Consider the following 13,462-nt stretch of genomic DNA (forward strand, 5'->3'; position numbering starts at 1 on the left):
TGTCAAAAGACTAGAAACATAGAGAAGCGTCAGCAGAATTGTGTGCAATTTAGCAGTTTATTAGGCAGTTGTGTATACAAATGATTTCAACACTGTCCATTCAGATTTACACTGGTCAATCCGGTAGGGTCCCTTTACACACCAAATAAAAATAGAACAAAATTTCTCTGAAGCAGATCAAACAGAGAGACTGACAGAATTTACCTGCTCCACTAGGTAACTATTCCATAAGCTGTCAAAAAAGGTCACCGTTTCACACATTCATCTTCCCCACAAAACCCGTCATGTAAGCCATGACATGTTTTGTAATCAGAACTTGCAACTGCCCTTTAAATCTAAAAATGTTTAGTTTTACAATAACTTTCCAAGACCATAGTGTGCGTTTCTTTACCATGATCACTATATGTCATAAACTCTAAAATGAGACATAAAGGTCACACATCAACTAAATATTTAGTCCAAACCTACCCTACAGGATAGCAAGGAGACAAGATGATCACAATTATTGTCACTCTTAGCAATTTGGGTTTTATTATATCTCTGAAATGTAAAATTGTTTATACAAATGAGAAATTTTAGATTTTTAAAGCTGTGGAGAGCTTAACACTGGAAACCCAGGCTTGGGCAACTGCTGACACCTCTTAATCAAAATAAAACTTTATAAGTGTGACATTACAATGTAACATTACCACGAGAACATGCAAAGTTCTTTAAAACCTGGTTTAATTTACTAAGGACAAAAATGAAGATGATGACATGAGAATCCAGTTTACTATTTAAGTTTGGTTTGTTTTTCCGATAGCCATTATTAAAACATTGGTAGCAGTTACTGAGGTCTACGGTAGTTTGGCAAGAACATCACATGTTTAAGTTTTGCAGTTAAGAAATTTTCTTTTTTTCTGTAATGTCAACACTTAGCACTAATTTGTGAATTTTTAACTAATAGTAATTGTGAATTAACAACAGTGACAACGTCGATGCATTTGTGGACATTAAAACTGCAACAAAAAGGTGCCAATAATTCTGATCAGCACTAAATTCTAACTTTTACTGACAAAAAAAGTGATTGACAGTACTGATAATGATAAGGCAGCCAAACAACAGAGACCACTTACAACTTTTAAGACTGTGGACAGGAATTGGAGGGAGACACATCATACTTATGACTAAAGACATATCAAAAGCTTTGTGACATTGTAAGCACAAGGTTCTGTCTGACATTTTCTATCGTGTATAAATCAGTCACACATTTATGATGTTAATGCTTGTGAGGTTTTTATTATTTGTCAGAACTGTGACCTACCCAGTAGGACTTAATAATTACAAGCTCACAAGTCTGTTTCAGGTTTAAACATTTTTGACCCTTTTTTCAACGTCAACCTTCAAGGGAATGTATGGGCAATCAAAAAAAACATATCCAAACATGACAATATTTTGGATGTATTCACCTGCCAATAGACACTGTCCATGCACTGCATGTAATTGCTACTACTCATTTTCAAATTGAGCCCTGAGGCCTATACACTTGTGATGGATTGGCATTTACGAATTGAATGTAGGCAACAGACATTTCACTCAGTAATCATTTTCAAATCCTAATCATTAATCTACAAAAAGGAAATAATGACAGAAAAAAAAGAGAAAACACAACAAAAAAGTCAAAATTTACTTGTCATTTTAATATATGACACTGAAAATGATAATTCTAGATTTTGACTGTCATGGCAAAAAATTTCTCATAAATGGTAAAAGCAGGCTATATTTATCTGGAAAGACGATCAAGTATCAGAATAACTGTGATTGAAGAAAACATAACTGTGATATTGATTTAAAAACAAGACAGTAAAAAAGGAAAATATATACCATCCAGCAATAGATCTTAATGCAAGAAAGAAAAAAAAACCAAATCCATTTCCAATAGAACCAACACTCTGTCCACTTAACGCACTGATAAATATATTCATGTCTTTATATATAAAAATGTTGGGGACAGACAAATTCAAACAATTTTTTACAACAAGGACAAAACTATGAAAATTTAGTCTCTGACAACTCAGATTCACAAAAAAGAAAACCAAACTTAAATCTGATGAAGCGTTCTTTTATCCCTGACACAAGACAGAAATACAGGGGTCATTGCACTTCTTGTAGTCCAATAAATGTGAAGGGCATGACAACCCTAGTTATAGCCAGTGCAGCACCCCGATACATCTGAACCACTTCTCTGATCCCCACTGAGAGAAAAACAAGAGCAGCAGGAAATAAAAGAAACTTGTGCAAAAGTGCTTCCCGCATCCTATACGTTTGCCACCTAACTACCTAACCCTTAACGTGCGGCTTCCTTCTCTGCAGGCAAAAACTTGGTCTTGTTCTCTGTACTGAAAAGCAGTGCTCACTGGCTACAGTACAGAGAATTCAGTGTAATCACTTGCGCATATATGTACGGGTGGGATGTGGACATTTACTATTAAATTGATCAGGAAATTGTAAAACGCCCGTCCTAAATGTTGTTCTGTCCTAGCTATTAAGTAGCTTGTCATTCATCTTTTCCAATAACCCCTTGCATTCCCTGTCAGCTCAGTATATATCCCTTCAGCTTAGGGAACGCCAACCTGCATCAGTGCCATGGAACAATCACTTCATCCTCAGCCGGGATGAATTGAGCCATGAATCGGTTGCATGCTTATTGCTATAAAGACACTCGGAGAGGAAAAAAGGCTAGCGATTGTTTTGCAAGTTATCGTGCAAGAAGTTTAATAAGATTTGCACACATCTCAAAGAACTCGATGGTGTGGCTTCCTGGTCGAGGGACAGACGCGTTGTCCCCCCCTCCCGTTGAGTCGATGGATGAGGTCAACGATGAAGCTAAGGAGCCCTCTGCTGCCTTGGGGGCCTGCGCAACGCTGGATGTAGGTGGAGCGTCAGCCCCATCTACATCGTTCTTAATAGTGGTGCGGTAGTTGCCCACAGACCCAGAGCGGAGAGGGGTAGCAGTTCCAGATTTTGTCTCCAACATATCATCTGAATGACGCAAGACGAAACATGTTTACTACACAATTCACATCCAAAATAAACTGGTCAATCTAGATCAATGCCTATAACTGGGTTATCTACAGGTTTGGTAAGAATGTTTACTATAAATGTTGATAAATTAATGTATGTAATACATAATTGTAGGCCATATTTCCCCCACTGCTTTTCTGTCATTCTTTGACTGGTATGACAATGAAAAAGGGATTAGATCTAATTCTATGTGTTATTAAAAAGTCTTAAATTTTAATTTGGTCAACATGAGAGAAATATAACGTCTCAACAATCAGCTTTAGATTTCTTTCTATTTCTACTTAATCAGCTTTTGCTTTCAATGTCAAATTCCGTCAACCTTTCATTTCTTTAAGCCTTCAGTTACAACTACAGCTAAACATAAACACTGTGACTGACTTTGCAATAGCCTGAAGTCAAAATTTGGTCTCATACCCTTTATACAGCAATCCTGGGCTACATTAATGGCCCACAACAACACTCTTATCTCATTTTTCCTTTGAGGTACCGCTGAGAGCCTACAAAGCCCTAGCTCTCAAACCCGAGTCAATCATTTATGAAGTCTGCACTGACACAGTGTACTACAGGACATAATCCAGGTAAGTACTACCTAGATACAAGGAGCTGAATTCAGGGCTCACCAGAATGTCTTGTCAATATTAACAGGTTATAAACTGTTAAGTGGTATGAGACCAGTTTAAATGACCTGTTTCTATTCATTACCTTTTCAATTTCAGGTTTACTGAAAAAGTAATATCATCCTTTCTGTGTTTTTTACGCACATATTAGTAAATAAAATTCACAGACAACTGTGTAATTAAAACGTACCGTCTATGCTACGGAAATCGAGGAGGTAGGTTCTACTGTCCACCTGGTAGAGTTGAAGGCTCATCTTGGTTTGCATTCCAGTAATAGGATTCTTCCTTCTCACACGTAAATAATATGGATTCCCGACCTGAAAAAGTTATGAAGGGTGAAGAGGCATTGATTGTATAAAGCTACCTATTTAGAGGTACTCTGATATCACATATAAGCATGATCTCAACTTCAATTATTGATTATATATGACACCAAATTTCATTTTAGTGCATTGTAACTACAACATATGAAGCACCCTCTTAACCCTATTTTCTCCTTTATGCCACTCTCATGGAGTTTCTTCCTTACCTTCCACTCGTAATCCAGCTGTTTCATGGCACGGCACACTTCCGACATGATATCATTGGGTCTACTCTGACTGCGGATACCCAGGTGCCACTTGGCCCTTCTAACACCCTGGTGCTTGGACTTCTGTGGGTTCAATTCGTCCAGTGTGTGCCGAGCCCGTGGAGGAGTCTCCGCCACAAGGAAGGGCACGCGCTCAGGGTGGGGCTTGATAATGCCGGCCACAGCTGCACCAGACGAGGTCAGGTGCTGGTCGTCTAGAAAAGAGTCGGGAGGGCTGGACGCCAGGTAGAAATCCTTGGCTTCACTCATGATGCGACGATTGTCAATGATGAGGTGGTAGGCAACAGCCAGCGGATCCTGATGGTTGCGACTGTATATGCAGGCCAGGACCTCCTCCTCCGTGCATTCAAACTTCTCACATACCTCCTTCAGGGCCTCATCGTCAATCATGTTGTTGCTGTAGGAGGGGTCCTCAGGGAACAAATACTTGGGTAGGTCCTGTTTGAACCAATCATCCTCTCTGTAGGGGGAGACATTATTTAGGTAGCAACAAACCACAGACCATGAATGCAACAGTGTCAGTAATGCTACTTAAACATATTTACTTCACTTTTGTCTTCAAAAAGACAATCTGCTCTATAATCTGGACCAAAAAAAAAAAAAAAAAGACAGGATGGTTCTAGCAGTATTTGACTTTGTAATTAATCTCATTCATCTCACCTGATTTCTTTTATGGTAGCTCTTTTCATGGGGTCCACCTGCAGCATGTGTTTAAGGAGGCTTATTACTGAAGGGTTCAAATATTGCGGGGTGAAAAAGATCCCATCACAGATTTTCTTAAAGAGTGTTGGCACATGGTCGTCATCAAAGGGAAGTGTCCCACACAACAAGGCATAGAGAATGACCCCACTGCTCCAGATATCCACCTCTGGACCGGCGTATAACCTGAGAATTAATTTTTTTTTTTTTTAAAAAACAAAAAACAATCCTATAATCAAAGCAAAGTTTTACTAGGTTTTGTTAATTCAGCAACATCTCCTAGCATCATTATGGGAGAATGCTCAATGTCAATAACTAATGATGAAAAGAAAAACTTTACCTCCCTGAGATGACCTCAGGAGCAGCATAGTTTGGAGAACCACAGCTTGTTCGCAGGAACTCTCCGTCTGACATCATGTTTGATAAACCTGCACAGCATTTTACACTGTTATAGCACACGCGTGCACTCCAAACACTTAGACTGGAATAACGACACTTGGGTCATTATTTCGATGGCATGGCTTTGGTTGCGGTTTTATAGCTGGTCTCTTACTTAAACGTTAATATGCCGTCCATCAGGACATAAGTAAAAATCTGAGGAATTTTGATGTCATGAGGACAACTGCTTCACCTCATCTTGCCAGTGCAACATGGTGCTATGCAGATAAAGAAGCAATTTTTTAGTCATATTTGCTAAATGATAAAGAGGAATTAATATTATTCACTCTATTTCTTGTTCAGCTTCTATGATCTGGTCACTGAAGCTCAAGCTCAGGCTCCCAGCAAGGAGCAAATGCAATTTTCTCTCACAGCAAGAACAAGAATGAGTCACACAGAAATAACACAGAGCAGTGATAATATATAAATAAATAGATCCAATAAAAGATAAAAAAGAACCAAAGGGAAAATTCTGAGTATGAAAACAAGGTTCTGCATATCTTCTTGGCAAGATTTAGGCTCAAGGGTAACCTGTTGAGTTTTCTTGTAAAGAAACAGTTATGTATTCATTCACCGTTTCTCACCACAAGGCATTGTGTGTATTCTTTGAGGCTCAATAAACACGTTTAATGTACGTCCTTCCTCATACAACATTTACAAAGCTGATTTTTTAACCCTAGATTGTTTACATCCATGATTATTAGCTCTCAGTTAGTCAGAGCCACTCATAAAATCATTGCCCCATAGTCCTATTAGAGGTCAAAAATTCACCTACATTTAATTTAGAGTTACTAAACAAAGCCCTGTGCTACTGTGTCTATACTTTTCATTTTAGAATAATGTCACCTGCTAAGTCTCCTCAGTTTAGAACTGAGACACACTTACCGAAGTCAGCAATCTTGGCATTCATGTGTGCATCAAGCAACACATTTTCAGGCTTGAGGTCTCGGTGCACCACCATGTGTCTGTGGCAGTAGTCTACTGCTGAAATAATCTGCTGGAACAGCCGACGACTCTCCTTTTCATCCAACTGTCAAAGCAGAAGTGATCTGTTAGATGCGATCTTCTCTGAGACTCAGTTAGCACATCACAGCACTTGTCGTGTTCTCATATCTTTTCCAATTGCTGTTGGTTTTCGGTTCACACAGTTCAAAGAGTACTGCGTATTCACCAGGGGCTGGCAATAAAACTGAGCACTTGATGCATTTTGTCCTCTTTTCCCCTCGCTGATTATAAAGTGCACAAAATCTGTTACATATGACAAGACAGAAACATCATTGGGACATCATTGTACCAGGCTATAAACCATTTTCCAGTATCAGTGTATTACCTTCCCATTTTTGCAGATGTAGTCGAAGAGCTCTCCTCCTGAGACATACTCCATCACCATAAAGATATCTGTAGGGGTGCTAATAACCTGATACCTGCAGTAGTGAGCACAACATTGAAATCATGAGGATGATCAACAAGTAGGTGATATTGCACAATACAGATATAGACAGTTATTATTTGATCAAGAAACAAACAACAAAAGAAAAACAGGAATGTGTGCTATTGAATTTCCCGGATTTAACTGTGGAATATTGTAGAAAGATCAAAAGTGGACAGAGGACATACAGCATGTTTGTGTTATCCATTTCTTAATGATAATAACACAAAACCCATCTTGGTCCATGACGTGTGTGTAGCTAGGTAGGTTTGTGAAATCTGTCAATCAAACTCGGGTATGGACTAAGTAATCAGACAGAGGCCACAGACTGGGATATGTGGCATGAATTGAAGCTCTAATTCACTATTACATCCATGTGCTGATTGTGAACTAACCCTCAATTACTTGGTTCTGACCAAATTTAACAAACTACATGTTTTATTGGTTTATTGGTTGTCTATCCTTTCATTCCAAGGCTTAGTGATAAATTCTTGCACCTATCACACCTTCATCTGTTTACCCCACAATGGCTGTGTGGTTACACTAGCACATAAGCCACATTTCTCCCCATGATTATCATTGTAAACATCGAACAGCAGGATAAGCTACCAGAACAAGTGAAATTCCTGTCGGCTACGCAGAAACCACACTGCAAGATCTGCAACCTCTGCAGCTCTGAATCCACAAGTTTTAAAATACTGAAAAACAGAAGCACAGTAATGACAATGTGACGGCATTAAGATATTGTAGGAAAACATTCTGTCTTTTATCCTCACTCCACTAGCATCACATCACATTACATTTTTCAGACTAGACAGGCTATTCTGTTAACTCTGCCCCAATGTTTGTGCACCATGTCCAAGATGGCATCTCTATCTCTGGCTCTCACACACACACAAAACAGTGTTTACATTCTTGTGCATGCATGACATGGAGTTGGTATTTCAGGCAATTAGCCACACCTGCTGGTCACTTTAATGACCCCGTAACTGTGGCTTTGCAGCCTGTGGACATTCACATTCCAGAGATGAAGTATCTCTGCAATTTTCTAGCCATATTTTTAGATCAGTGACTCTTTAAGCGACAGTGTACAACCACTACATTTTTATGTTACTAAATGGAGTGGTTATTTCAGGCTAGTAGTGGATACTATCACTGCTTGATGCACCTGTGCATTAAAGAAACAACAGTGTACTTACCTGCCCTCCCATGATTAGTGTCTAAGTCAGGTCATATGTAAAGTTAAAGATATAAAAAGGTAACTTTTTCACATTAAAATGTCTAAAAACAACCATAATGTTGTGTTATATATTTATGTTATATATTTTGTTGAGTTGTGTAGTTACATTATCCCTATTGTTTCCAGCAATTTTCAAACCTACAGATATCCGTAATTTTAAATCAAGGTAACGGTCCGTTGCATTTGGTTGCCTGTCAATGGTGCCAAACCCCTTTTGCACGTGTGTCAGCGTTGTGGTTGTCTGCTAGAAGCGGTCAAAACTCACTTTTTACCCAGTTTTAAGTCACTTTTTTACAATCCACTCTTTAGATCTCGGTCATTTTTAACTATATATATTTTAACCGAATGAAGGATTTTAGTCATCAGACATCTGGATCTTAAATTATCCGAGGAAGAAGCCGAGAAAAAATGTTAGCAATAGCTCGGCTCACAGCCACCCCGAGACATCCTGTGTCTACCGAACAGCGTCGGAGAAACACTGATTTTTAACATGAAACTGCTTTATTCAGTGTTTTTACCGAATGTAATCACCAGGTCCATTTGTTTTGGAGAGGTGGAGACCTCTGTGGATAATTCGGCTCACAGTAAAAACCTCTTGAATGATTAACACTGAAGGGATCCTAACCGGGAGAAGCTGACTGCAATGACAGTAATGGTGGTGAAGACGACGACTCCTGGGATCCCAAGCTACTTCACGTCACCAAACTCTGTCTTTTGTCATTGTTTTGATTATGAGACCTGAGCGGCAGAAAATTACATAGTGTGCGTTGAAATAAAAGGCCAAGAGTTGGGATAAACAAAACAGGCAATAGCGCAGAATGGGTAGAGGACTGATGGTGGAGGAGACTGGGTCAGAGAGATATTGTCCTAGATGGATGCATTCTAAAACACACCATTAAAGCCTGGAAATAGCTCAGTGAGTGGCATTAATGTGGTGGCAGGGGGATTATGGAGTAGCGAGCAGGGTGTAATCTAGGACTTACAGTTTAATTATGTGAGGATGCCTGAAAAGCTTGAGATTCTGGATCTCCCGGCGAATCTTTCCCACCACATCCAAACTGCGGATCTTCTGCCTGTTTAAGATCTTCACTGCCACTTGGTGCTTGGTCAGCTCATGTTGGCCCACTGCAGGATAAAAAGGATGAGAGCTCGAGTGATACCAATCACAACCAGGACACATAAAAGATGAAAAAGTCCACAATTAAACGGAGAAAATATTATAGAATAATGCAAAACTACTGTCACTATGAGGGAAAAAAAAAAAAAAAAAAAAAACTTGTATCATAAAAACTGCCAAATCTTCAGGAACTGAGAGAAACATTCAGGTTTTAAACCTGCATTAACTGATTTCTTTGGCCACTTGGGGGCTGCATAAACAAGCTGTACACAAAACACTGAAATATCATCACCTTATAGTGTTGATCCGGTGAACTTGTTGGCAAGCAATTTCATCTTTACACATCAAGCAGACACATTAGCATTCATTTATAGTCGTGCCTCTGTCCACCTGATAAATGTAAGTCTAATCTTCACTCTCCTTCTGGCCCAGGTCTCCCCCATCTCCTTAAGGAAATATCTGACTCTTAAGCTACAAACTGTTTCACTATGTTAATCACCTAGTCTCTAACTGTGTCCGTTTGCCGTTTCGTGCTTGGTAGGAAGGATACGGTGGGTTTATCAAACATTTTCGCTGAAAACGGTTGCCAGTTGTACCTGCAAATGATGCCTGAAGAACCAGTCAGGGAACCAGAACAGTAAAGCTGCAGGCCCGAAAAACCAAGACAATGAGCTAAAAGACATTAAAATGCTCTGTAGAGAGGAGTTGAACTCTAGAATTGAGTGATAATTCTCTGTAGGTTCGTCACTACAAGTGACCCTTTCCACATACCAGTAGTAATCTGATCTGCTGTTGATATAAAAATATTGATTATAGCAGCTTTAAGTATAACATGATGCTGTTTGTAAGCCATGTAGTGTTGGTAAAAGCTAAAGGAGCATCTGCCAAACACTGAAATATATATGCAGCTGTAACCTCATAAACATGACCCAGAAATGTTAACTAAATGCAAAGCAAAACAATCCAGAAAACTTTTTATCTTTTTGACATGGTGGCATCTGAAGGGGTTTCCCAACCTAAAAGGCCTGATTTGTATCCAAACCCAAAGATGTAATCCTTCAGCTGAAGTAAAAATAGCCGTAACTGATGTTGCACAGCACAGCAACAGCGATATGCAACAGAAGCAGCCAGGAGAAAGGTATGCAAACAGGATGGAAACATATCAGAACAAACAAATCTACCATAGAGAAAAAACAATATCATCTGAATGGATGGTAGGAAAACAGCACACATGCACATACAGCTGCTATTGATTTACCAGTTGTGCTGGTAGTCAACTATTAACCAAGTCTCCAGTAATCAAGACAATAATCACAGAGCGAAAACTTCAATTTTCTGTTCACCAACAAAAAACAACAACAACAACAACAACAACAACAAAAAACAGTGCAGAGAAATGACTCACTGAAAATTAACTGACTGTAAACAAAGCTACTACTTGTTGCAACCGTTTTTTTTCTTGTTTTTTTTTTTTTTTGGTGGGTGGGGGGGGTCTGGTTGGTTTACTTGGGTATAATGGAATGGGGCTTAATCATATGTTCCTAGAAGACAAAAGGCCCTATGGTGAAATAGAAAGCAGCTGACAGAAGATGTTTTAATCTTTCCACTATCGCATTAAGTCGATAATTGGGGCGCAAGAATGTGAGCAAACACACACAGACGTTTTCTGAAATCCGACAGGTATTTTAGTCCATACGTGTCGATACAAGCAAAGCTATACTGTAAAGTGACCGCCCTCTGGACCGGACACAACATAGGGCGTAGATTCGGCTGGATTTGCCCAACTCCCTCCCAGTTCACCTAAAAGCATTACTGTTCCCCCTATAGGAGGGCAAATACATCACATGTGGAGGAAGAGTTGTGACCAAATGTAATGCAGAGCTGCAATACTTTCATATATTATGTTTAAACAGAGAGAGAGAGAAAGAGAAAGAGAGGGAACCCAGCTTGCGTCACCACCAGTTAACTGGGTTCACTTCCCGGTGTCTGTCTTGACAAGCGACTTGTGGCTCTGGGGCTAGCTCACATCGCAACCGACGCTAACTGAAACATCTGTAGCTAAATAGGAGCCTGTGGCAGAACGCTTGCATTTTAAGGCTGTCGCTAGCTACTGGAGCCCCATCCCAAAAACGTCATGTCTGTCAGAAATAAGTTGAAATTAACTAGCGGGACCACAAGTGTGAGCAACCAATCCTGGCGTTGCGACAAGCCTTCAGCCTTCAGCCTTCATAGCAGGCTAAATTAGCAGCTAGGTTAACAGCTCCCATTGCCACCATATTTCTGTTAGCAGGATGCACATACGCCGAGGCGGTCAGACATACCTTTAACCTTTCCGAACGTCCCCACTCCGAGTGTGTCCCCAAGAATGTAATGTCCAATTTTAACTCTTCCCTCATGTTTCGGTTTTTCCGTCGCCATCTTCCCGCAGTGGCCTTGCTGCGAGGTTAGCAAGCTGCGGGCAGAGATGGACCGAACTCTTCGCTTTACGCGTCTCCGCTCCAGCGACTCAGCTCCCGAGCGGAGGGTGGGTAGCGCCCCGGCTCCCGTGCGATTCGTCAAAAGCCCTGCCGACGTAGTATGTTGCCTTCAAATGCCCTCGGTAAACTCCTCCATCGGCCTGTGATTATCAACTTGTCATGCGGAAAAAAAAAAAAAAAATTACCTGTGTCTGGAAAATATTAGGTATATGGTCGGTTTGAAATCAAGGTCACAGAGTGAATGGCCGGAAATTGTGAGCTGGACGTACTTGTGATGATTAATGAGAAACAAAAGTAAGACAAAACAATAGCGTGGTGAATAAAAAAAAATGGAACAGAAGAGCGTTAACAAACACGAGAAATGGAACAAAATATAACATGAATTATTTACAGAGAAAGCTAAACTGTACGCTAGGTATAGCCACCGGAGCCAAGTGGTGTGGTCCAAGCACTATGGGAACTGTGGATGAACTCAGCACTGTAGGGCCATACACTTGGTTGTCAGTTTATTAGGTACACCTAGCTAAAACTAATGCATTCTAATACAACAGCCCTGCAATAAACTCTACCTTCACGGTTGGTTATAATTTGTTGATTCTACGGTTTTACCGTTTTGGCGCCTGCAGTTTGTGGTGCAGCTGAACTGCATCGTGGTATGATGACTGGTGTTTCTATTATTCTGTCCACCCCACTCAAATCAGTGAGGGCAGGCCAAGCACTGTAACAGATACACCGCTTTGTATAATGCAATGCAGTTCAGCAGCACCACAAACTACACGGTCCCAAAATTGATCCTAAAGCCGAATCAACACCTCTTTAACACAGTTTCAACAAAAACCGAACATTATAACCTTCATGAAGGGAGGATGATTTAGCTAGGTGTACCTAATAAACTGTCAACTCTATGACCTTTGACTATAACAATAATATAATAGTAATTGAATATAATTGGTAAAATCCCATGGGAGTTATAATCAGGAATTTACAGATATTATCCAGCATTTATGCATTTATAGCTTCAGTATTAACCTCAATTTTAAATATATGCCACGCCCAAACGCCAGTGAGTGCAAAAATCCTGTTCGCAAAGCTTCCTAAAATAAATTCATCCTGGGTTGTCCTCACAATGGTCTCAAATGCTGTATCTCTCCAGTGCCCTGATGACCACAGTAAAACTGTCATAAGAAGCTTTCTTGTTCAACCCTTTGTGTTACTGAAGTGCCACTGAGATGACACTGAACCTGACAGTCACAGCCTTTCGTATGTCTTTCTGTTTGCCTGTTGACATGTGACAGTGAACAGCCCTTGCATTTTTCTATTTTTTCAGTAAATCAAAAAGCCTTCACTTTCTTAAAATAGTTATAATCCTGAACAAGTATCATGCACATCTGCTTTAATTTCAAATAAATGTGACCGGATTATTTTGAATTATATCGAATTTAACTGGAAATTTACTTAACACAGCACTGAAATCTTCCCAGACCCTCCTAAAATCACCGCTTGTCCAGACCTGATCTTCCATTTACTGTGATTGTGCTTTTCTTCTCAAACTGAGTGGCTCACGTGTCGTTTTCCACAACTACGAACCAGAACAAGCCACACCAAAGCAGACCGAGAGGAACTTGTTGGTGTAAATAGGTTTGATATTGCAGGTGCCCAATTAGGATTGCTGTCAACATGTGACTCAACAGGGCTCGAATGAGAAGCAAATTGTTTATTTGCATAGCTGAACATACAGTTATTAGCTACACAGCCAGCTAAATGGAGACGCCTAGGAAGTTGACCTTTATCTT

General features: G+C 40.0%; 1 protein-coding gene across 1 annotated transcript; it reads right to left on the reverse strand.

Annotated features, from left to right (window-relative positions):
• Positions 1 to 1,253: 1,253 nt before the first annotated feature.
• On the reverse strand, positions 1,254 to 11,755 carry prkaa1 (protein kinase, AMP-activated, alpha 1 catalytic subunit). The gene is made up of 9 exons (XM_040157426.1): positions 11,514 to 11,755; positions 9,059 to 9,200; positions 6,737 to 6,830; positions 6,292 to 6,436; positions 5,309 to 5,396; positions 4,930 to 5,154; positions 4,210 to 4,729; positions 3,871 to 3,997; positions 1,254 to 3,021 (listed from the first exon to the last, which is right to left on the reverse strand). The coding sequence occupies exons 1-9, from the start codon at positions 11,608 to 11,610 to the stop codon at positions 2,738 to 2,740; spliced, it is 1,722 nt and encodes a 573-aa protein (XP_040013360.1). The 5' UTR covers positions 11,611 to 11,755; the 3' UTR covers positions 1,254 to 2,737.
• Positions 11,756 to 13,462: the final 1,707 nt, after the last annotated feature.

Source organism: Xiphias gladius, chromosome 20 (genome assembly GCF_016859285.1).
Source record: "Xiphias gladius isolate SHS-SW01 ecotype Sanya breed wild chromosome 20, ASM1685928v1, whole genome shotgun sequence".
Taxonomy (NCBI): Eukaryota; Metazoa; Chordata; class Actinopteri; order Istiophoriformes; family Xiphiidae; genus Xiphias; species Xiphias gladius.

What these genes read in the sequence shown, in the direction of transcription:
- prkaa1 (XM_040157426.1), bottom strand. Translation starts at nt 11,610, where the DNA reads ATGGCGACGGAAAAACCGAAACATGAGGGAAGAGTTAAAATTGGACAT. An exon ending in ACATCTGCAAAAATGGGAAG is followed by an intron (nt 6,437 to 6,736) that starts GTAATACACTGA and finishes CTGCTTTGACAG; the next exon opens with TTGGATGAAAAGGAGAGTCG. An exon ending in CGATTTCCGTAGCATAGACG is followed by an intron (nt 3,022 to 3,870) that starts GTACGTTTTAAT and finishes TGCGTCATTCAG; the next exon opens with ATGATATGTTGGAGACAAAA.